This window comes from Dendrobates tinctorius, unplaced genomic scaffold (genome assembly GCF_039654945.1).
Source record: "Dendrobates tinctorius isolate UK_male_01 unplaced genomic scaffold, ASM3965494v1 ptg000243l, whole genome shotgun sequence".
NCBI classification, from domain to species: domain Eukaryota; kingdom Metazoa; phylum Chordata; class Amphibia; order Anura; family Dendrobatidae; genus Dendrobates; species Dendrobates tinctorius.
Genome location: NW_027361910.1, coordinates 5,763,658 through 5,789,995, shown reverse-complemented (window position 1 = coordinate 5,789,995; position 26,338 = coordinate 5,763,658). Strand labels below are relative to the sequence as shown.

The 26,338-nt window shown below is 42.1% G+C and overlaps 1 protein-coding gene across 2 annotated transcripts in view; it reads left to right on the top strand.

Moving 5' to 3' along the window:
• The window catches only part of ADGRD1 (adhesion G protein-coupled receptor D1), a 1,079,490-nt gene that overhangs the window by 1,046,588 nt on the left and 6,564 nt on the right, over positions 1–26,338 (top strand). For both annotated transcript variants that reach the window (XM_073557041.1, XM_073557040.1), the window contains 2 exons: positions 17,554–17,680; positions 19,321–19,362. In XM_073557041.1, the coding sequence (XP_073413142.1) occupies positions 17,554–17,680; positions 19,321–19,362 (169 nt within the window). The remainder of the gene's footprint in view (positions 1–17,553; positions 17,681–19,320; positions 19,363–26,338) is intronic.

Sequence of the window (26,338 nt, the reverse complement as noted above, 5' to 3'; positions counted from 1 at the left end):
TATTGAACTCCCCATTGACCTTTCTGTCTCCATTGTAGGGTCTTTTCTCAGGACTAGAATTTCCTTTGTATGGTGATGTAATCGATCATATGAATGGAAATGTGGTCTAGAAGTTTAACCCCTTAACGCTCGATCCAACATCCTGACGTGCATTTCCGCCTTGGCTTCAACAGATTATCATGGAGCTTCGTTGCAAGACCAATTGCAGCTGTCCCGCTTTCCGATTATTACGATTGGTCAGTCATAAAATAAATGACCAATCATAGTGCTAGGTGTGGAGGAAACCTGGCATGCACACAGTGGTAGAGGCTAGGTATCGGTGGAAGGGGATAGTCAGCCTCTGGGATGCCTAGTTAGGTAAATTCACTGCACACTCTTGTGTTGAATTCATTTTTTTTAATTTCACAATGTAGGTAAACATAAGCTCAGATTAGGCATACAGGGTAGGTTGTGAATGCGACCAAAATGTTTCGACCCGGTCCTAGGTCTTGTTCACAAAGTCACTCTGGAGGGGAATCATAGTGCTAAGCATCACAATGACAGGAGAAAAGCCCTTCCCAGTTTAGATCTCCACACTCCTGTTTGTGGTGCTGCGGAGATAAGAACTGGGAGGTTTGATCTCCTTGTCGGTGAAGGAAAGAAGTGATTTAAATACTTCAATAGTTGATAATCCCAGAGCCACTGTCATTGATTCAGTGCTCCTGGGAGCCTCCCGGAGCACCAAACTCCCTCCTTCCTACATTAGCTTTCTCCTCTTTTGTTAAAAAAAATCAATTTATTAAATTAGCAATACATAGGAGATATGCAATTAGGGTTAGCGGTTGGCATAAATTGTGTTATTGGTAGTAAGCGTTAAAATGAATTAGTAGTAGTGATAGGTTTAACGTCAGTTTGGGCTAGGTGTCGATTGTGTTAAGTACGTGTGTTCCCCAAATTATTAATTTTACTCCTGGGTCAGGAAATAATGTTGATAGTGGGCGATTTAGAGAGATTTCAGTCTGAAATGAAAAGTATGTCTGACGGCAGACTTGGAAATCCTCCCAGCTCTGCAATGATTTGCCGGTATCTGCATCAGTAACAGCAGTAAAGTCTATGATCTACATACTCCCGGGCAGAACCTATGCAGTGGGCATGGTTTCAGTCAATATGAATGTGTTGTATTGAGCCCTGTCTAGTGGGCACAGCTGTTTGGTAGAAGCGGCTGCCTGGTGAAAAAAACTGTAAATGAATAAAATAGATCAGCACTAGGGTCGCAATTGGATACTACATATATGGTATATCACATGTCCAACTATCATAATGTTTTTAACACTAGAACTACTGGAGGGGTCATTTTGACTCTTTTGCTATTTCTTTTTCCTATAATTTCTAAAATTTTAACAAATGAGTTCTGACTTTTTGTGACTTTTATTTATTCATGGTATTGTATATTTTAGGACACAAAAATGAATTGTAACTTTTTCAGGGGCCCAGATTTTACAATTCATACATATAAGTATTGAAGGGGTAAATTTGACCCCATACATAAAAGTAGTAGTAGGCAAGTCACCTAATATTACAGAGTACAGAAAATCACAGTGCTTCTCCCTAGTTGTAGAGTGTAATTGTATCTTTGCATATCAGGGATGATACAGCATTTTGTTTTGTCTAAACTTGTCTGAACATGTTTGATCCATGTCTCTTGTAACGATTTCTGTCTGCACTCCAGTAGCAAACATTACAGTTGAAGCTACAACTCCTCATGTTTGTACAGTGTCGTTTTATTACTTCTGCGATCTTACAAGTCCCTTTTTGCGACGTATATTTGAAGCATGAGTAAGTAGAGGGGTCTGACAAGTGATGAAATTTTGAAATGTCTTCAGAATTTATCTGAAAATGAGCCAGAAGAAGTGGCCCATCATCCGCAATGTCTGAACCACAAACAAAAGGACAAGAAATACGCAAGCTTCAAAAATGTGGAGTTGGAAGATGCAACGAAAACAAAATAACTAAAACTTGAGCAAGCTGTAACAAACCAGTTTGTGGAAAATGCACTGGGAAAGTGGAAGAAAGTACTGTTTGTGTTAACTGTTGGACACCACATGCTATGACCATGTAAAAGGAAAATGCGTGCTGTACTTGATCTTAACACTGTTCTTACTAAGTTAAAATAAATGTTCTTTAATTTGTTGGCAACAAAAAAGTTATTTTTACTCCAGAGTCAGTACTTTTGAATGGGGGTCAAAATTACCCCTAATGGTAGTTATAGGTGTTTTGAAGCATGCGGTAGTTCTAGTGTTAATTGGGTATAAAAACTGGCATGCCAGGTGTAGTCTAGGCAGAGTTGCTGATGTTCTAGGAAAAATGTGGCCCAGACTTAGGGGGAAAGCATGGAGCATTAATTTCTAGTGCAATTTTTGTAGATAACTGACTTAACTGCCTTGCTACATGTTTTCTGTCACTTGTTTGCTCCTCTAAAAACTGAAGTACATGGCAGTTCTATGGAAGAATTTGCACTAGCGTGTCTTGTCGAAACCTCCTAGATGTTATGTACTTGAGGTCAGACAAATTACACATTTTGAACGTACCCATATCATCACTGAATCTGAATTGTAACTTGCAGGATTGTTTTGAGATGTGATACTATTTGCTTTTCTGGAAGTAATGTCAGCTTGAGCTAATTTCCTACAGCGTGATCAATCTTCCCCAGCTTCATGGGACTGACAGATCGTCTGGAGAGAGGCAGAAATTGGAAAGTAGAAATAGCAGGAAGTATTGACTTAACAAGGCTGTTTGCTTTATGGCATTATAAACTTTCTCCTTTTGTATGTTTCTTTTCTTGCTTTATTTACTTTCTTTTTGCTTTGATAATAGAATGAGTAATGGAAGCCGATGCAAGGAAAAAATGAATGTCTTAATAAATAGCTCAGGTCATTTTTCTCTTGTGCTAATATGCTACCTCTGCCTAAGAGAAATATAGCAACAGGCGAGAAGCCTCCGCTGCAGTTGGATGCTTTGTTTAAAACCCCAAAGGGAGATAAGCATATCACAAGAACCTCTTCTTTATATTTTCCTATGCTTGTCAATGGAATTGTGCTTATTTCTCTCTGTAGTATGAAGCTATGCTTCCTGGGGTAAGATCAGGACACACAGAGTTAATCTCAAGGCTTGAATTGAACTGATGTACTCTGTAGAGAATCATTTGTGTTTTCTAATGTGCTGCGGAACACAATGATCTTTATATTATAAGGAAAATAGAGTTTATGATGAATCCTATATGTTCTTTCTGTGATGGATTTTTCTATGCCACACAGTTATGTAGTATAAAAGAATCTGGACTGGACAGAATACTTTCCTTCCGTTTAAGGGTAAAGTTTCTCCTTTGTCCTTCAGAGAGGAAGAGGACTTGAACTCTATAGCGCCACCTGTTGGAAACGGCAATCCTGCAAGTTCTCATTGACCCATTAACGAGCCTTGCAATATGACTTAAAAAAAAGCCAAATCAGAATCTCACTGTACAGACAGTGTTTTGGGAGGCACGGCAAATAAGCCTCCTTACATTGGCTTGCCAGAGCCAGTATGTCACTCTCCACAAGGAGAAACCTTACCCCTTAGACCTCATTACAGAGCCTCTCACCTAGCCAAATCAGATCTCATACTTTGCACTGATGAGAGCCAATAGCTCGAAACACAGTGTCTACAAATTGAGATTCTGATTTGGTTTTATCCTAAGTCATATTGCAAGGCTTGTTAATGGGTCGATACTACTGTAGACAGTGACTTGTAGGATTGCTGCTTCCAACAGTTTTTTTTCCACTCTGAAGAGACAATTTGCATATTGCCTTCAGTTGAAATTTGTAGTCTGTACAATACTTTTTCACAGTACAGGAACATTCAGCATTGTCAGTCTGGATTGAGAAAGTCAATAAGAACATTTTTTCATACATTTTTGGGGAAATAAAACAATTACAAGACTTTTTGACAGTATTACTTTAAACTTTGGTATAATCTCACACCAAATGACAAGACATAGAGCTGCACCTTGATAATATGTGTCAAAAATGAAAAAGTGTCATTGTTGTTAATGATCTTCAATAGTCATTGTGTTCCCTGTAGAATTTCAAATAAAGACAAACTGGAGTAATTTTTCTCCAATAAGGAGTTAGCGCTCAGCTTTTACCTGATGTTTTATCATCCTTGGAAAATGCTACCAGTTTGGTAAAAAAAAAGAGGCAAAGGATTGATAGGGTTGTACTTTAGAGTTCATCCTAGTACTTTCTCATAAGAGTTCAAAGAAGGATTTATTTTTTTACGAGTATATACTCATACTCATTTTTCCAAAAATGTGGATTCATTGTAATGAAACAGCTCCTTTGGGCTTAAACTTTGATGGCCCAGATTATTCTTACAATGGAAGAGCAATGTTTAGCACTAGGACTACTGGTATAGTCATTTTGACTACTTGCACTTTTTATTTCTCTTCTGTGACTACATTTTTCGGAATTCCGGCTTGAGACTCGGTGACTTTTCCTCAAATAGGATGTGAAAAAAGATTTTGTGACAATAAATAATTTTGGTGAAAAAATTGCGCGTTTTTTTTTCAAAATTTACCTTTAATTATTAAAGGTAGTCATTTTGACTACCTGCTATATTTTGCTGTCCTTTTGTCACTAAATGTTGCTGTAAAGTTTTGTGCATAATTTTTTCACTGTATCTTATTTGCCCTGATGTTCATATAGATGTAGTTCAATTCAGATGTCAACTTTTCACATTTTCCTTGTGTTACCTGTTTCTATTACTGTGTAATGCTGAACTGAAAAGAGCTTGTTGGTAATACTGTAGGCTCTTATGCTACAGAAGGGAGGTGTTTTTCTCTGGTCCTAGCAGTAGACAGTAAGTCTGGATAGTAAGTTTACTTTCAGTTCAGCTGAAGACACAAAGAGAACACATGCAGACATAAGAGCTCAAAAAAACTCATACAAGTATATAGCAGATACAACATTTTATTGTCATATTATTCGATTATTTTGTACTGTATAGTGTGAAGCAGCAATTTTTTTGGGGGAAAACTATATTTGCATACAGCTTGATGTTATTAGTTATGGTTTACAGCTAGAAAGAATATTTATTTATCTGCACATGGGCAAAATGCATGAATATAGCAATAATGCAATGTAATGGTTTATGACGCGAAAACGATAAAAATTACGTGTTTTTTTTTCATTTTTCTTTTGTTTATGATCAACCATGTTCACATGCAGTATAATTCTGCGAAAAAATGTATAAATTAGCTAAAACATCAAGACTTTTATAGGTCCAGTCAAAAATGAACGAACATTATATTTGTATAGTGGTAGCGAGCAGAACAGCAGGGATATGTTACTGGTGATTCTCATTGTATGCTGTGTTATATGAATATATTGTATATATGTCCAGGACTGCTATTTTCTGTTGTAGTTTTACAATGATCCTAGCAATAAAAGTTGTAAAGGACCCCTGCATCTACCTCAATGAATTGTTAGGAAAGAGTTTAGCTGTCTGTCAACTGATTCAGCCCACCTACGTTTGAAGGTGGCAGAACAGTTATTATTTCTTTTAGTTTTCATTTTTGCAAAAGCTTGCTACAGAGTTGAGTGGTCCTTATGTTATATCTAGGGGAAAGGGTGGCATGTCCCAAGTTGCTACATCTTCAGATGTGATGCTTCAAAAAAAATTTTGCCATATAAAAGAAAAATGCAAAAATAATAGATCTGTTGGCTATTGTATGACTTGCCGTAAGTCTTTGTGTTGGCAATGTACCGTCGTAAATGAAAGACGATGCCTGAAATGCGAATCAACAAATGTTTAGAAGGTCAATTATGCCGTACTTTTTAGGAGGAGAAGGAAAATGTAGAATTGGAGCTGATTCTCAATAAAACGTTATTATGAAGTACAACCGGTATCGACCCAACGGCCTTCTTCAGGTCCTGAGGAGAAGGAGTTCTGACTGACCTAGTAGTCATTTTCTCTGCTTGTTGTTCTTGAGTTGTTGTTTATATGTGTGCACTTTAATAATAAATTATTGTAAAACGTCTATTATTATTGTTTTACTTTGTTTACTTTTGTTATTTCCTGTAGAAAAATATGAAAAATCAGAAAGAAAACATTCCAAAGCATTACTGTTGGATCTCACAATAATAATACATTAAAAATATAATAATTAATAAATAACCACAAATGAAACTCTAAAAATAAACGAAAACAACTCAATAGTCAGAATGACTACATTCAGTAGTTTTAGTCGGGGTCAAGAGTCCAGTAGTCCTAGTGTTAAAACGCCAGAGTTAGGCCCCTGCATTGATGGCCTACACTAAAGATAGCCACTTGTATATAACATAGGATACTCGGTAACACTGTATTGATCAAAAAAAGCATAAAAACTATCCCACTGCGACAAGGTGTACCTGCGACAAGGGATGGTACCTAATTATTGCAGTTCAGCTCACTATATCTCAACAGACATCAAAATAGATAAGGGCAGAGCAGGACCAGGTCCTGACTGTTCAGACTCCTGTCCTTGGAAAGCTATATGAACAAAATTAACAACTCAAAAATAGGGAGACACACCCTTGATTGTACAAAGTACAAGAAAAACGAAAACAAAAACAAAAAAATGAGCTGGACCATATGTTGACATAAGTGTAATTCATAGGTGTGCATTCTCACTGTGGCCATTTACCAGCCACCTGCCTTTTCTGCTTGGTGCCAATCTCTGCCAGCTCAGAGTGATCACAGACGGCTCCTGGCGTCAATTATGCTGCTTCATTTGACCTCATGTCAACAGAGCTGCTCTTCCTCTTCCAGTGTGCATTGTCAACTGCATGGCACTGTAGAGATCATGTTGATCATGTAGAGATCAGGTCGATTAACAAATGACTCCTGCACTTAGTCAGCGTGGAGCCATCTGCAAATCATCATTACTTCAACAGAGATGCCCCCTCAATAGAGCAAAGCAGAGGAAAAGAAGCTGCTTTGTGGATGTGATGCCATCGGAAGCCGCAGAAGTGCCAGTAGGAGTGATTCATGACCGCTCTGAGCCAGCAGAGACCGACACCAGGCAATACAGGCAGAAAATTAGCAAACACCTGCGCGGAATTTCTTTGCTCCATAGCAGAAAATAACCAAAGTCTCAGATACCCCATTTAAACGAATGCTTGAGAAAGGCTCACAGAAGCTGAAATGTTGCAGATGTGAATATAAAGAATAGTTTAATATGCTGTCTTTATCTCTGCAGTTCAATTTTAACTGTTGGAAATCAGCATCTGAGTACAAACTTCCGCTCACATTCCAAGCATAACAGGCATTAAATTACTATCTGTGACATGCTACACCATTAAAGAGAGTGTTCAACTTATAGACAGAAATTGGTATGCGTGAACTGTTAAATTGTGCTGGGAAAAGCATAAGTATTTGCATATCTCACTCCTATGGTGACAAGTAAGACAACCACCTGCTCTTCCTTTGCTCTCGTAAACTATGGACATGGCTATTATTGCTTTGTTATGATATAACTGTTGTATTTTGCTCATGCTTCTACTTTCTGTATCTCTGTTCAGGTGTAGGTGCAGGCGCAGGGCTTGAGCTGAAGCAGGCAAAGCCTCCTGTATCTAAACTAGTGATGGAATAATTCTGCATTTGCACAGAAAAATGGAAGCAGTCACTAGATATAATCATATGACCAAAACCAACTTCATCATATAGATGCAATGATAGCCAAGTTAATTATTTATGCTGTTCAAAAATGTGCAGCCGAGTGACTTAAGCTTCTGAGACCAACCGTGCAGTTTAATGCATTTTCTTATTTTCATCTGTAGTCACTGATAAAACCCTTTGGCATAGCAGACCTAAATTATTGGCATAGTGGCACCATTTATAAGCATTGTATATTAATTGGTTTTGCTAAGCAAATAGGGTAGACTCTTGGGTTTTTCTACAACGACCAATTAGAGGTATAGAAGAGGAGCAAGAGCAGCAGGATTGTCCAATAAAGAAACAAGAGGTGTGTCACACTACCGGAGACGCTCTGTAGTCACCGTAGTTAAGTTGCAATCACAGAATACAGCTCTAGCCTAAAGGAGATGAGCTAAGATGCATCTAAGCAGCAATATCACAGAAAAAAATAGAATATCATCATTGTTTTTACTTAGTGACTTGGATATGATTTTTGTGGTGCTGACCATGGAGTGCCTTTGAATGCAGTGTGCAAGATTTCACAATACAAAGCCAGAATTGAAGTATAGAGCTCAGCTAGATCCAATTTTTCATATTCTGAAGATATAAACTGAAAAGCTGGAACCCACCTTGCAGAAAGGAAGAGGGAAAATGCAATGAAGAGGGTATTGGGAATTAATGGATAAAAGAGAAGTGCACTAGGTAACTACGCATTTATTGTAATTTTTTTTGGAGTGATCTCCAGGATCACTTTAACTCAAAATTGAGTTTTTTAATAAAACTGAGTTAGTTTGTTTTAACCATTTTTTCAGATGTAAAATATTTCAATATTCTCATTTGTTTTGAACATCAGCTCAGCTCACTATAATTTCACCTTGAAATTTGCAAAAATGAGAGTTTCTGACAGTATTCCACATATTAGAAAAGTGGTACATAAAGCTGATGCGAAAATAAAGTTTAAAACAAACCATATTAAACCATACTGGATTCTATCTAAAAAAGTCTTAGAGATGATGTAGTGTTGGCCCCACATTGGGGGTGCCTTTTGGCCATAAATGTCAGGAAGTGAATGAACACAATCATTTAGGAAGACACAGCCAGTGGCATGTTTTCAACTGCTCTACAGTTTTGATTTGGTGTCACTGTCATCTTCCTAGTAATGTCTCGATGTGTTTTACTGTTTTATTATCCCCCAGTCTCATTTGATATGGCTCTTTAGGCTGTCTGGTGTTTGATATAATAAATAATGGCGACAAACACTCTTATAAGTTCAATAAAATTTTGTTCAGTGCCATCATGAGACCCTTTCTTATGTGTTCCAAACATTTTTAAGTATAAACAAATTAACTCAATTAATATTTAATATGCTTTTTTTTATAGAGAAAAAACATTATAATCAATATTAATTAAATTAATCTGTCAACAGATTCATGATGTTCTAACTACGGGCATATACCAAAAAAACACATTAAAAACATAAATTGTACTCTGAAATGTTGAAGCGTATTAAAGAAGACATATGTAACGGGGTCTTTTGGGCTGTAATACCTCTTAGATTACCACCCCGTGTTTCAGGAGGTCCACTCTGCTTTTCCTCGCTTCTGAATGAAGGGTGCTGGCTCAAAAGGCTTTTTAACATGGGAACATATAAAAGATCACTGCTACTCCATGTATTTCCAGTATGACAACATTTCACTCATCGGTCTCAGAATATATATACATACAGAGGGCAGGACAATCAATGTGTGTCGTGCCAGTAGATAACAGGCTCCAATTAAGATGTCAGACATACATTCCAATAGCCATGGGATTTACAAAGGTGGGGGGAGATCAGAAGTGGGATATCTTGTTTACCTCTGCCCAGGGGGTCGCAGCTGGTCAGTTGCTGCATTAAGGGCATACATCTCCTGTTCGGTGTGCTGGAGGGTTCTGTAACACGGCTCCCCCTTTTCAGAGATGCGATCGGCATACACAGTCTGATCCTAAACGGATCAGCTTGGGGATGACCGAAGTCTATGGGGTTGGTACAAGTTCCGTTTGTCGACTTAGTCCATCGGCATTACCATTTTGTTTGCTGAGTCTGTAGTGGATGGTGAAGTCTAGAGGTTGTAGGGCTAAACTCCACCGCAGTAATCTGGCGTTGTCTCCAGAGACCCGATCAAGCCACCCTAGGGGCTTATGGTCCGTTAGGAGTGAAAACTGTCGTCCATACAAATATGGTTGTAACTTCTTGAGCGCCCATACTACTGCCAGGCACTCCTTCTCGATGGCCGCATAGCTTACTTCGCGGGGCAATAGTTTCCGACTCAGGTAAGCTACCGGGTGGTCTTGACCATCCGGCCCCACTTGGCTCAGCACTGCCCCCAATCCAAACATAGAAGCGTCTGTGTGAACCAGGAAACGTCTGGTTGGATCGGGTGCGGCCATTACCGGGGTATTTGTGAGGGCGTCCTTTAGCTGGCGGAAGGCTTCCTCACCCTCGGGGGTCCAGGTTACCTGGCGGGGGAGGTTCTTATGGGTCAAATCAGTGAGGGGCTTGGCTATGCTGCTGTAATTGGGGACAAATTTCCTATAATACCCTGCTGTCCCTAGAAACGCCATGACCTGAGTTTTAGTGCGTGGGGTGGGCCATTTGGCTATGGCCTCAATCTTGGCTAGTTCTGGTCGCTGTTTCCCACTTCCCACCCAATGTCCTAAATACTGAACCTTTGCTTTGCTCACGTGACACATGTTGGGGTTCAAGGTGATTCCGGCCTTGTGGATCCTGTCCAATACGGTCTAGGTGATTTAGATGCTCATCCCATGTCGCGCTGTAGATGGCAATGTCATCCAGGTAGGCACAAGCATAGTCCTGGAGACCATCCAGAAGCCGGTCAGCCAGCCTCTGGAAGGTCGCAGGGGCATTCTTCATCCTGAATGACATAACTCTAAACTGGAATAAGCCGAACGGGGTGACAAATGCAGACTTGGGAATAGCGTCAGTACTTAGGGGGATCTGCCAATAGCCTTTTGCATAGATCGATTGTGGTCAAATACTTTGCCCCTGCCAGCCGGTCTAACAACTCATCCACACGAGGCATGGGATACGCATCCGTCACCGTTTTCTCATTTAGCTTGCGATAGTCTACAAAAAACCAGGTAGTCCCATCCTTCTTTGGCGCTAACACTACAGGGGATGCCCAGGGACTATCTGACTCTTCAATGACCCCTACACGCAACATCTCTTGTATCTCTTGTCGCATCCCTTCTCGTACAGACTCAGGGATGCGGAAGGGGGGTTGTCTCAGGGGGGTCTGATCCTGTGTCTCAACCTTGTGTTGTGCCAGGTGGGTGTACCCCGGTCTCTCTGAAAACATCCTCTGTCGCTGCCTCAACAACGCCTCCACCTGCTGTCTCTCCCGGGGCCCTAGGTTTTCTCCCAAGTGTACCTGGTCCCATGTTTTAGACTGAGTCCTCTCCCCTAAGACATCAGGCAAGGGGAGTCCTGCTAAATCCTCTGCTTCGGGTGCACAGATGGCCACTACCTCTTCAGGGTGCTCCCAGTAGGGTTTCAGCATATTCACGTGGAACATGCGGCTAACCCTGGGGTCGTCACAATCGGCGACATTGTAGGTGGTGTCGGCTATTTTCCCCACTCCCTGGTAGGGCCCCTGCCATGCAGCTTTGAACTTGTTCTGCCTAGTTGGTTCTAACACCAGGACCTTCTGTCCTATCTCAAAGGTGCGTTCTCTGGCCCTCTGATCTTACCATATTCACTGGCGCCGTTGGGCCGCCTGCATGTTCCCACGTACTGCCTCAGTCAGCTCCTGTAGGCGGTCCCAGAATTTCAGCTCATAGGGCACAATAGGTATCCTTTCTATGGTTCTCTCCCCTTCCCAGCGTTCTCACACTAAGTCTAGGGGTCCCCTTACCCGCCTCCCATATAACAGTTCGAATGGGGAGAACCCTGTGGATTCTTGGGGCACCTTCCGGATGGGCAAACAGGAGGTGTGGCAAGATTTTCTCCCAGTCCCTGTAGGTCCTGGCAAAAGTCCCAATGAGTTGTTTTAAAGTTCCATTAAAACGTTCACACAACCCATTGGTTTGTGAGTGGTACGGGGCGCTTCTAAAGCTAGAGTCACACATAGCGACTCACCAGCGATCCCGACAATGATATCAACGTGTCAGGATCGCTGGTGAGTCCCTATATGATCGCTGGTGAGCTGTCACACAGACAGCTTCACCAGCGATCAGCACAGCGACACCGAGTGCGCGGCGTCGCTGTGTTCGTTAGTTACCAGCGCGCTGATGCAGGGAGCTGGTAACTAATGTATACATTGGGTATCCAAGGGACGTGCGTCCCTTAGATACCCGATGTGTACGTTAGTTACCAACTCCCTGCATCAGCGCGCTGGTAACTAACGTACACATCGGGTATCTAAGGGACGCCGGTCCCTTGGATACCCGATGTGTACGTTAGTTACCAGCAGATCTCTGGTCTCCCCCCTGTCACACGCAGCGATGCGTGCTGGCCAGCGGGAGACCAGCGACCAAAGAAAAGTCCAGAGGTTTCCCTGAGCGATCAGCGATACCGGCAGGGGGGCCGGTTGCTGATCGCTGTCACACACAGCGATCTCGCTGGTGAGATCGCTGTTGTGTCACAAAACTTGTGACTCAGCAGCGATCTTGCTAGCGAGATCGCTATGTGTGACGTGGCCTTTATGGACTTTACACCGCACAGCTTCCACAGTTGGTTGGTCACCTCTGATGTAAACTGGGTACCCTGGTCTGAGATAACCTCCCAGAGAAATCCAACCCGTGAGAAAACCTGGAGCAGGGCAGCCACCACTGTCTCTGCAAGTATGTTAGGTAATGCAACCACCTCTGGATACCATGTGGCATAATCTACCATTGTCAATATATACTTTTTCCCTTACGGACTGGGTTTGGCCCTATCAGATCGACTGCTACTCGGCTAAATGGCTCCTCCACAATGGGGAGGGGGTGTAGTTTGGCCTTGCAGTGATCTCCCCTCTAGCCAATGCACTGGCAACTGTCACAGGTCTGGCAGTACTGACGAACATCATAGGCTACCCCCGGTCAAAAGAAGTTTTGTGTCAGACGATGCCTGGTGTGACTGACGCTGAGGTGCCCGGCCAAGGGTATGTCTTGAGAGACTCGCAGTAGGTCCTGCCTATACTTCTTGGGAACTACCAGCTGTCGTTTTATAGTGGGGCTCGTCCCTGTGTGGCGCTGCTCTGTAAACCGGTAGAGGAGTCCCTGATGCCATACAAACTGTATCCCCTTCCAGTACTCCTCTCCCCTCCTGTGCCTTCCCACGATACCCCTGTAATGAGGGATCCTCAAGTACCTCCCTTTTAAACTCAGCTGGGGTGGCCCAACAAATGTGTCTGGCTATGGGGATACGTGTAGTGCTGGGGTGTCTTACCTGGGCCTCCTCTGAGTGTGATTCTGCCTCCACAGCTCGAGCTTGTCTCTGGGTGGTCACAGGATAGGTCTCATCCAGAGGGGCGACCAAGAATGCAGACAACATGGGCCCCAAGTCTTTTCCCAGCAAGACGTCTGCAGGCAAATCCTCCATCAGGCCGACCTCAACAAGGCCAACCCCGACTCCCCAGTTCAGGTGAATCCTGGCAGTGGGCAGTTGATGTATGGCTCCCCCTGCTACATGGACGGCCACTGTCCAGTCTGTCTTCTCTTGGTCCCGGACGAGATGAGGCTTCACAAGGGTCAAAGTTGCTCCGGAATTTCTTAGTCCCTGCATACATTTCCCATTAACCCAAACCGCCTGTCGATGCTGTTGTCGATTATCTGCCCGGGCTGCCTGCGTGGGGTCTACTTTATGCAGCACTTCCTCCATCTCTTTCATCCCCGGATTAGTCATAGCCCCCGATGCCGGGTCAGCTTCGCCCTGGTAGTAGTGTACAGCGGCCCGGTTGACAGTAGCCATTCCCGCCTTTGGCCACTGGGTACGCTGAGTGCGGTAGGGACATTGTCTTTGCAGGTGGCCCAGCTGATGACAGGTGTGGCATCGCACCCCAGGGAGACTCTGGTAAGCCGGGATTTTAGCTGGTCCCCCGACAATCTTCTGTGGTTTAGGGGCCTCCAGACCTATGGGAGGGCCCCTAGTGACAGTCTTTGATCCTGACAACTGAGACCTCCTGGCATCATGATGTTCATCGGCCAGACGAGTGGCCTCCTCAAGAGTCGTTGGCCGTCTGTCCCAAAGCCATTCTTGTGTCTCGGGGTTTAGTCCAGTAAAGAATCGCTCTAACAAGAAGAGCTGGAGGACGTCCTCCTTAGTGGTTGCTTGGCTCCCTTGTACCGACTGTAGCAGTGACTGCCGTAGTTTACAGGCCCATTCAGTGTGGGTATCTGTTACCTGTTTTATAAGTCTGCGGAACTTTTGGCGGTATGCCTCTGGTATCAGCGCATACAGGGCCAAGATCACTTCTTTGACCCTCTCATAGTCCATACAGTTCTCATCAGGTACCGTGCGATAGGCGTCCGCTGCACGGCCTGTCAGCTTGCTGGCCAGAACCTGAACCCAATCCTCCGGCTTCACTTGATGAAAGGCACACTGCTGCTCAAAGTCCTGCAGAAAGCCATCAATGTCTTCCTCTTCCTCCCCCAACTGTCGGAAGGCATTATACTGGATTTTTTTGTGGCTTACTGCTGACGGAACCTGGGCGGAGGCAAAAGCTGCCCCTGCTCGCTGACTCTTCTCTCTCCACACTGCCATCTCCATCTTGGCTAGCTCTACTTTGGTCCGCTCTGCCATCTCCATCTTGGCTAGCTCTATCCTGTTCCGCTCTGCCATCTCCATCTTGGCTAGCTCTATCCTGGTCCGCTCTGCCATCTTTTCCTTCAGATCAGTACGCACATCAGCCATCACCTCTCGTACGATATCTACTGCAGGGTTTGGGCCACAGAACGCCAGTCTGCTCTTTACCTCCCTCTGGAATTCAGTCTCTTCACATTGGGGGGCGCTGCACTGTCGTGTTCCATGATGGCTGCTATCAAATCCACTTTTGTTTTGTTGCTGACGATTAATCCTCGAGCTTCCACAAGGTCTTTTAATGTATTCCTCTTTAACTTCTTGTTAGGGACGGCGGAACGCACTAATAAATAAATAATAATAAGTGCGTTCGCCGCTCGGGGTTCACCGTGCAGTAGGTGTTACACCACTGCTAGATAATGGCAGCAGCACAATATGGCGGTATATCGCACACGGGTTGAATGTCACCCGGTGTGCACAGAGCGTACTCTGTTATCTCCACAGAGACAGTTGGAACATAAACGTGAATACCGAGCCTGTTGACCTCACAGGCGGTGTGCACACACGGTAATCGGTCACAGGACTAGGCCCTAGACTCTGGGTCAAAGTCCGACTTGACCTACCGTGCGTGCGGTGTCGCTACCGCGAACGCCCCAACTGCTGCTGACTGCAGTGCGGTGACTAAACTAGCCGCAATACGACGATGCCCGGACAGGCGCACCGTCGGACGCTAGCATTGTGAAGATGGAGACCGTGGCCTGTAACGTGCCGCTGACTCTAATACTAGTTTCCTGTCCACATAAGTAATATCAATGGGAGGGGAATCATAATGAGTCATTTGCAAGTCCATACATCCATCATCATACACACAGTTAGCATCTAGTGTCTATTCTAGTGCATGGCCGAGCGGCCATGCGGGCCTTTTATAGCCGTGCGCTTCCGGGACCTTCCAGATCTGTGAGATGGACCAATTAGATCAGGAGAAGGACCTGAGCATGTGACTCCCGATCTCCACTGGGAGATCGTCTCGTGAGCATGCCCAGTAGCGCAGCGAGAGGACTTAGCCTCTGGAGTGGCTTGCTGCAGAGCAGGCTGCGCTACTATTGCTGGTCCAGAGGTGGCAGCAACAACCAGACCCAGAGAACTGGTCTGAGCAGGGCATCTGGATCTCCGAGATTGCTGTACAGGTCCCTGAGAGGTCGGAGGGGAATGGGAGACCGCTTGCTGCATGGCTCTGGATTCCTGCTGTGCAGCTGCAGGAACCCGACGCTTAACACTTCTGGTAGTTGTTTTCCATTCAGTCCTTTACTCCTATAGATGGGGTATCATATCCCGCTGTCTGCCACCAGTGTTGTGTTTGATATAATAAATAATGGTGACAAACACTCTTATAAGTTCAATAAAATTTTGTTCAGTGCCATCATGGGACCCTTTCTTATGTGTTCCAAACATTTTTAAGTATAAACAAATTAACTCAATTAATATTTAATATGCTTTTTTTAAAGAGAAAAAACATTCTAATCAATATTAATTAAATTAATATGTCAACAGATTCATACTGTTCTAACTACGGGCATATACCAAAAAAAAACATTAAAAACATAAACTGTACTCTGAAATGCTGAAGCGTATTAAAGACGACATATGTAACGGGGTCTTCTGGGCTGTAATACCGCTTACATTACCACCCCGTGTTTCAAGAGGTCCACTCTGCTTTTCCTCGCTTCTGAATGAAGGGTGCTGTCTCTAAAGGCTTTGTAACATGGGAACATATAAAAGATCACTGCTACTCCATGTATTTCCAGTATGACAACATTTTACTCATGGGTCTCAGAAAATATATAGATACAGAGGGCAGGACAATCAATGTGTGTCCTGCCAGTAGATAACAGGCTCCAATTAAGATGCCAGACATACATTACAATAGCCGTGGGATTTACAAAGGTGGGGGGAGATCAGAAGTGGGATATCTTGTTTACCTCTGCCCATGGGGTCCCAGCCTGTTGGTTGCTGCATTAAAGGGCCTGTCACACTAAGCGATATCGCTAGCAATATCGCTATAACGTCACTGGCTTTTATGACGTTATAGCGATATTGCTAGCGATATCGCTATGTCTGATACTTACCTCCCACCGCTCCCCCGCTGGTTATCGCTGATCGCGTGAGAACGTCCTGGACCGTTTCTCGTCATCAGCTTCCTGCTGGGCTTCCTGCTGTGGAGACGAGCGACGCGTGGATGCGGGCGGGAGGACGTCAGGATCACCTCGTCTGACAGGTAAGTAACGACCCCCGACCCCTGCAATGTCGCTGGTGAGATCTGCCTGTGTGGCAGCTCACTTGCGACCACTTAGCGATGTACCAGCGATCCTGACCACGTCATATCGCTGGTTGGGATCGCTGGTGCATCGCTAAGTGTGACAGTACCTTAAGGGCATACATCTCCTATTCGGTGTGCTGTAGGGTTCTGTAACAACATAGTTTTACAAAGAATAAGCCATTGAGAAAAGGGTCTACTGGTCAGTTTTCCTCTGGCTTCTTGCTGCCCAGTTTAGCTTAAAAACAGATATTCTGCTCACAAAATAAGAAGACACCTATTAGTCAAGCTGACACTTTTCCTGGTGCTCTTTCCAAAACTGTGGGGGCAATTCATCAAACCCCTTTAGCCAGAGAATTAGGGTAGAAAAGTTGCAGATTTGCGCATTTCACTTTTATGCCTGCTCCATCTAGAGCAACCCAACAGATTCACTTACATGCAACCGCCTACAAATATACAAGCGTTTTTAGGTGGTAGCCATTGGCTTCCATGCCTGATGCAGGGCTAATATAATATACCAAAAGGCAATTTGGCCAACTAAAATATATTCAAATTCATCTTATCTTTATTAGTAGATAATACTAATAATAAACTAATTAAATTAAATTGGGAGAATTACATAAAATAGCCACTAAAGGGTTGTATAGAATTAGTAATGCATGTCCAGTAGATTACATTTCCATACTAATTACATCTAACCACCCTGGTTATATATTATGTGCATGCTGCTGCTTTATTATTTATATTTTTTACTTTTTTGCTTTTTTTTCAGATTAACAGCTAAAGCCGTTGCAGTGCTCTTACCAATCCTTGGAAGCTCTTGGATTTTTGGAGTCCTCGCAGTTAATGAACATTCAATAGTGTTTCAATACATGTTTGCCATCTTTAACTCATTGCAAGTAAGGTTTGGAGATTTCTTATCACATCAAAAAGGGGTCAACTTAAATTATGCATGTAACAAGAGAACTTTCCTGGCGTTTACCTTCTATTGTCCCATTATTTTGAATGACAAGCTGAAAATGGAAAAGTAAACTAAATTTATGGCAATACTTTGAGAAGGGGCTTTTAATTATTAGGGTATGTTCACACTGCATTTTTTTCCACCATTTTTTTGTGCGGGAAAACACTGCAAAAAGCCCTGACAAAACGCTGAAAATAACGGACCTATTCATTCTATATGATAACGAACTGCTGTTCATCTGCTCATGCTTTCGAGCTTATTTCCAGTACTCCAAGCTTTCAATTATTTAAAGGAAGTAACATGTACACTCTTTAGTTATTTCGGCTGGAAAGATGCTCAATACTTTATAACAGAAGTCTATAGAAAGGCTAAAAATAATGCCTGGAAGATTCCCAGGCATTTTTTGTCATACTTTAAAATTATTTCCATTACAAAAAATAGTGTTTTCTTCATTGGTTAATTGGTTAATTAATTTTTTTAAAAAACACAAAAAAAATGCTGATAAAACAATGCTCAGAAAATGGAGGCAGAAAAAAATGCCCAAAACCTTCCCCTGAAAAAAGTCTTGGATGAATGCTCGAATTTTATGTGATATCATGTCATGTTATATGTTAAATAACAATTTCTAAAATGAAAAAATTTAGTGTGATGGCCAAGTCTAACTATACTAGTGAGTATAATTGCATCTATTAAGTAGCCACAAAGGGCTAATAGTGGGGCAGAAAAACACACTCCTTAAAAAAGCTTGAAAAGCTGAACATTACTGTATATTGAGATTTAAGAACAACATATGCTGTCAGTCAGACATCTATTTCAGATAAGGCCTTACATGTCTCATCAAGACATCACATGCTGTATGCATCACTACAGCATGCTTAGCAGAAAAAGAGATCAGGTGCTGAACTGGTCAGCCTGCTGGCAAAGAAGACCCAATACAGTTGAGTGGTTAGAAGGAGAGATGAGCAAATTTTTCAGATTCGGCTCCCAATACGATCGGCATTGAATACTGTTTTTGCAATATTCGCTGAACACAGCCGAACGTCATTACAGTTAATGGGAGTAGAAATTACCGAATATGTTTGGAACCGATCATAAGACAAACATCCGGCACGAATATTGTTTGAATATGACCCGAAAATGTCAAAATCAGATTCGGGTCCAAAATCCAAACAAATTCACTCATTTCTCCTCCTTAGTTCTCTTACTTCTTTTTGGCAATTTAGAGTGATAATTAATGGGTATAATCATAACTGATGTCCTTATTTTAATTTATAAAGAGGACACATTTTCTTCTTTCATAAGATGCAATTATGGTGGAGAGCAGCAATGGGAGGAGACTATACTGATGTAGATTGATGAAAACTATAGTATTACCCACAGTAACCCATTACCTTCCAGTTCTTATTCTTCTTGTACAGTTTGGAAAATGTACGGAACCAGAAACTTATCATAAGCAGCATCTAATTAATTCCCTTGCTAATTACTTCCTTTGCTATATGATTATTTTTTACTATATATATATATATACAGTATATAGACAGTGTAGTGTTGTAATTTTTGTCATTTTTCTTATTTTAGGGATTTTTCATCTTCCTATTCCACTGCCTTCTGAATTCGGAGGTAAGTCATATATATAGTACAACAAGCTAAGTGCTAGATGCATAGATCATAAAATGTAACACATGTTGTCCTTGTGTCTTCTGAGTGAGAAAATGAATAGACATGCAAAACCTTTAATATTTTCAGTGTCACATTAATTTATGATATCCTCATCACTCTTAGAACATCGGCTGTCATAAATAGCAGTGAGATTTATATCTTCATTTCATACTGCCCCGTGCGTTTTCACACCTCAGTCATTGTGTTGAGACTGGATGGATAAGTGGAGAATTCTAGAAACGAGCCCCTAACTGCCTTAAAAAGTTTGCATCATCATTAGCTTCTGTAAGTGTCAGCTAAAAAATGTGAACATTTCTCCTGCTTTCACATATTATTCTCTACAGCTTTTCTTATTCTACTTTCTGCTCTTTCCAGAAAATTGATATCACTTACATAAATATTAAATTTGTTATAATGCTAAGATAATGGATCAGACAAGATCTCTGGGGAGATAGTAAGACTCGAGTGTTGGATTAATGCAGATGTCAGATATTTTTTATAATACATATCCTCAGTACAGCACTAGCCATGATGTTTCTGTCAAGTTCCTAAGTATTTGATAGGATTAGTTAAAATTATTCTTTCAATTTTGTGTCATGTTAGTGATTTGCTATTTTGATGAGCTTGTTCATAGCTAGTACTTAAGTTGTCTTTATGCTTTTGGAAAGCAATTTCTTTACTTTGCCCAAACAGCCTGACAAAACTGGGCAAAAACAATGGAGACAGAGTTTCGACTGTCACCAACAGAAGAGAACCATGAATGATACCAAAAATCTGTTTATTTGAATTATTAATCCTATTACATTATGCCCAATGGCATTAATCATAAATTACCATAAGTACACCCTATAATCTCAGGTTATATTATCCCATTATGCTAAGTACCCACAAGATACAATAATTGCAAACCGCATAAGCAGCCAAAGTTCAAAAGGGTTTAAGGCCCCGTCTCACTAAGCGATCTCGGTAGCGAGATCGCTGCTGAGTCACAACTTTTGTGACGTAACAGCGATCTCACCAGCGAGATCGCTGTGTGTGACAGCGATCAGCGAGCGGCCCCCCTGCCGGTATCGCTGATCGCTGGAAGAAACCTCTGGACATTTCTTTGGTCGCTGGTCTCCCGCTGGCCAGCACGCATCGCTGTGTGTGACAGGTGGGAGACCAGCGATCAGCTGTAAAAAATAATAAAAAAAATAAAAAATATAGTTATTCTCACCTTCCGACGTCCTGTTCAGCCATCCGGCCTCTCTCCATGCTCCAGCCCCAGTGATCCTTTGCATGAATGACCGCGAGATGTCACGGTCTCAAGGGATAACAAAGTCTCGCGGTCATTCATGCAAAGTATCACTGGGACCGGAGCGTGGAGAGAGGCGGGATGGCTGAACAGGACGTCGGAAGGTGAAAATAACTATATTTTTTATTTTTTTTATTATTTTTTACAGCGATGGCCAGCGATGCCGCACGCTCGGCATCGCTGTGCTGATCGCTGGTGAAGCTGTCTGTGTGACAGCTCACCAGCGATCACATAGCGACTTACTAGCGATCCTGACACCTTGATATCGGTGTCGGGATCGCTGGTAAGTCGCTTAGTGTGACGGGGACCTTACTTACTAAATAGTAGAAATAGTGATTGCAGCCTGTAGTGCTATCCCCGCGCCCATAGGGTTTCTACTATTTAGTAAGTAAACCATTTTGAACTTTGTCTGCTTATGCGGTTTGCAATTATTCTATCTTGTGGGTACTTAGCATAACAGGGGATAATATAACCTGAGATTATAGGGTGTACTAAAGGTACTGTCACACCTAGCGATGTACCAGCGATCCCAACCAGCGATATGACGCAGTCAGGATCGCTGGTACATCGCTAAGTGGTCGCTAGTGAGCTGCCACACAGGCAGATCTCACCAGCGACATCGCAGGGATTCGGGGGACGCTACTTACCTGTCAGATGAGGCAATCCAGATGTGCTCCCGCCCGCGTCCACGCGTCGCTCATCGTCACAGCAGGAAGCTGGCGACGAGGAACAGTCCAGGACGTTCTCGCGCGATCAGCGATAACCAGCGGGGGAGCGGTCGGAGGTAAGTATCAGACATAGCGATATCGCTATAACGTCACAAAAACCAGTGACGTTATAGCGATATTGCTAGCGATATCGCTTAGTGTGACAGGCCCTTTATGGTAGTTTATGATTAATGCCATTGGGCATAATATAATAGGATTCCTTGTATCACTCCTATATGGTATATCTATTTCCCCTTTTATTAACACATTATAGGGTGCACTTATGGTAATTTATGACGATTCATGATTGATGCCATTGGGCTCAATATAATAGGATTTTTTGTGTCACTGTTATATGGTATATCCATTTTCTAATATATTACAGGTGCAATACACAATTATATCATTGCATTTTTTCAGCCATAGAAGATGTCCCCTTGGGGTATGTTGATTGTGTTGAGTAAAAGTAGTAATTCTATGGATTTTAATGCTTGAAATAAACAGATTTTTGGTATCATTCATGGTTCTCTTTTGTTGGTGACAGTCTAAACTCTGCCTCCATTGCTTTTGTACATTGCTTATGGAAGGCCATTTGTATTATTGGTGGACAAAAGTGAATTTATACCTTCATTGTGGCAACAATTTCCACAAAGGAACATTTTTCTTTAAGAAATTAAATAGTTTAAGGCGTTCATACACATTAATCTAATGCTTAAAACTCGACTCCTAAAAATACAGTAGCCCAGAAACCATGGTGGGATGTGGTTATTTAACCCCTTTCTGTCATGTGACATACTATCCCATCCATGTGCCCTGGGACTTAATTCCCAGGGACGGGATAGTACAGATTATCCCAGCTGACACCCGGCACAATGTGTCATGGGTGGTCACGGACCGTCCCCGACACGTTAACCTCTTGCACACCGCGATCAAACACGATCGTGGTGTACCGGGGTTAAACAGAAGCATCGGCAGGGAGGGGGCTCCCTCCGTGCTTCCCTGAGCCCCCCACAGCAGCGCAATGTGCAGCGCTGCTGCGGGGGGCTCCATCCCTGCAGGTCCCTGAATCCAAGATGGTGACGGGGACCTTCGTGGGCATGCAGGGAGCTGGATTCCTCAGTGCCTGCAAAGCGCAGGCATGAGGAAAGCCTGTGCAGTGCCTGTGACAGATCGCTGATCTGTCACAGTGATCTGTGATGAGACAGATCAGCAATCTGTCACATGACAGGTATGTCCCCCCCTGGGACAATGTAATAAAGTTAAAAAAAAAAGTGTAAAAATAATTTTAAAAAAATCGCTAAATAAATTAAAAATATATATATATATATATATATTCCCTAATAAATTCATTTTTTGGAAATAAAAAAAAACAATAAAAGTACACATATTTGGTATCGCCGCGTCCATAACGACCTGCCCTATAAAACTGTCCCACTAGTTAACCCCTTTAGTGAACCCTTTAAAAAATAAAAATAAAAAACTAAACAAAAAATAATGATTTATTATCATACCGCCAAACAAAAAGTGCAATAACTCGCGATCAAAAAGACACATATAAATATCCATGGTACCGCTGAAAAAGTCATCTTGTCCCACAAAAAACAAGCCACCACACAGCGTCATCAGCAAAAAAATTAAAAAAGTTATAGCTCGCAGAATAAAGCAATGCAAAAATAATTATTTTTTATAGAAAATTGTTTTCATTGCATAAAAGCGCCAAAACATAAAAAAAATGCAAATGAGGTATCGCTGTAACCATACTGACCCGAAGATTAAAAGGGCTTTATCAATTTTACCACAGGCGGAACGATGTAAACGCACCCCCCAAAATAAATTCGTGAAACGCTGGTTTTTGTTCATTCTGCGTCCCAAAAATCGGAATAAAAAGCGATCAAAAGATGTCTTATGCCCGAAAATGATACTAATAAAAACGTCAAATCGTACCACAAAAAATAAGACCTCACATGACTCGGTGGGTCAAAATATGGAAAAATTATAGCTTTCAATATGTGATACTGCAAAAACTATTTTTAGAATAAAAAACGTCTTTTAGCATGTGACAACTGCCAAAAACAAAAACCCACTATAAATAGTAAATCAAACCCCCCATTATCACCCCCTTAGTTAGGGAAAAGTAATAAAATTAAAAGAAAATGCATTTATTTCCATTTACCCATTAGGGTTAGTGCTAGGGCTAGGGTTGGGGCTAGGGTAAGGGCTAGGGTTATTGCTAGGGCTAAGGTTAGGGCTAGGGTTAGGGCTAGAGTTAGGGCTGAGATTAGGGTTAGGGGTGTGTTGGGGTTAGGGTTGGAGTTATAATTGGGGGGTTTCCACTGTTTGGGCACATCAGGTGCTCTCCAAATGCAACATGGCGTCTGATCTCAATTCCAGCCAATTCTGTGTTGAAAAAGTCAAATGGTGCTCCTTCCCTTCCAAGCTCTTCCATGCGCCCAAACAGTGTTTTACCCCCACATATGGGGTATCATCCCACTCAGGACAAATTACAAAACAAATTTCTCCTGTTACCCTTAAAAAAATAAAAAATTGGGGGCAATAATATCGCTTTTGTGGAAAAAAATGATTTTTTTATTTTCACGGTCGGGCGTTATAAACTTCTGTGAAGCACTTGGAGGTTCAAAGTGCTCGCCACACATCTAGATAAGTTCCTTAGGGGGTCTAGTTTCCAAAATTGTGTCATTTGTGGCGGGTTTCCACTGTTTAGGTACATCAGTGGCTCTCCAAATGCACATGACACCCGCAGACCATTCCATCAAAGTCTGCATTCCAAAACGTCACTACTTCCCTTCCGAGCCCCGACGTGTGCCCATACAGTAGATTTCTCCCACATATGAGGTATCAGCATACTCAGGACAAATTGGACAACAACTTTTTGGGTCCAATTTCTCCTGTTACCCTTGGGAAAATAAAAAAATTGGGGACTAAATGATCATGTTTGTGGAAAAAATACGATTTTTTTATTTTCATGCCCGGGCGTTATAAACTTCTGTGAAGCCCTTGGGGGTTCAAAGTGCTCACCACACATCTAGATAAGTTCCTTAGGGGGTCTAGTTTCCAAAATGGGGTCACTTGTGGGGGTTTCCACTGTTTAGGTACATCAGGGGCTCTCCAAAAGCAACATGACACCCGCAGAACATTCCATCAAAGTCTGCATTCCAAAATGTCACTACTTCCCTTCCGAGCCCTGACGTGTCCCCATACAGTAGTTTTCTCCCACATATGGGGTATCAGCGTACTCAGGACAAATTGAACAACAACTTTTGTGGTCCAATTTCTCCTGGTACCCATGGGAAAATAAAAAAATTGGTGACTAAACGATCATGTTTGTGGAAAAAATACGATTTTTTTATATTCATGCCTGGGTGTTATAAACTTCTGTGAAGCACGGGGGGTTCAAAGTGCTCACCACACATCTAGATAAGTTCCTTGGGGGGTCTAGTTTCCAAATGGTGTCATTTGTTGGGGTTTTCACTGTTTTGTTACATCAGGGGCTTTCCAAACGCGACATGGTGTCCGATCTCAATTCCAGCCAAAAATGTCAAATGGCGCTGCTTCCCTTCCGAGCTCTGCCATGCGCCCAAATAGTGGTTTACCCCCACATGTGGGGTATCAGCGTACTCAAGACAAATTGCAAAATAACTTTTAGGGTCCTGTTACCCTTGGAAAAATAAGAATTAAGGGTGAAAATATCATTTTTGTGGAAAAAATATGATTTTTTAATTGTATGGCTGTACGTTATAAACTTCTGTGAAGCTCTTGGGGGTTCAAAGTTCTCACCACATATCTAGATACGTTCCTTGGGGGGTCTAGTTTCCAAAATGGGGTCACTTGTGGGGGGTTTCCACTGTTTATTTACATCAGGGGCTCTCCAAACGTGACATGGCGTCCGATCTGAATTCCAGCCAATTTTGCATTGAAAAAGACAAACAGCGCTCCTTCCCTTCTGAGTTCTGCCATGTGCCGAAACAGTGGTTCCCCCCACATATCAGGTATCAGCGTACTCAGGACAAACTGCACAATAACTTTTGCAGTCCAATTTCTCCTGTTACCCTTGGTAAAATAAAAAAAATTGAACCTGAAGTTTTTTTTGTGAAAAAAGTTAAATGTTCATTTTTTTAAATATTCAAAAAATTCCTGTGACACACCTGAAGGGTTAATAAACTTCTTGAATGTGGTTTTAAGCAACTTGAGGTGTGCAGTTTTTAGAACGGTATCACTTTTGGGTATTTTCTATCATATAGACCCCTCAAAGTGGCTTCAAATGTGATGCGGTCCGTAAAAATAAAATGGTGTTGCAAAAATGAGAAATAGCTGGTCAACTTTTAACCCTTATAACTTCCCAACAGAAAAAAAATTTGGTTCCAAAATTGTGCTGATGTAAAGTAAACATGTGAGAAATATTACTTATTAAGTTTTTTGTGTGCCGTATCTCTGTGATTTAAGGGCATAAAAATTCAAAGTTGCAAAATTTTAAAATTTTTTGACAAATTTCCATTTTTTTCACAAATAAACACAAGTTATTTGAATGAAATTTTACCACTAACATGAAGTACAATATGTCATGAGAAAACAATGTCAGAATCACCGGGATCCATGGAAGCATTTCAGAGTTATTACCTCATAAAGGGACAGTGGTCAGAATTGTAAAATTTGGCCCGGTCATGAACGTGCAAACCACCTTTGGGGGTTAAGGGGTTAAGTAAAAATGCTGAGCTTCCTATGATTTGAGCCCATAACTTTGTAGTATTGGTGGCTTTGCTGGTATTACAATTCAGTCTGTGCCTGCTTTTGGTCAAATTCTTGTTTTAAATCTTTATATTTTTGTGAACAGCTTAGCAGTTACCACAAAATAATGTCTCTTAATTATATTCATGAAAGATGTATGTGCTACATTGGTATACAGCTTTTTGCTTTATGC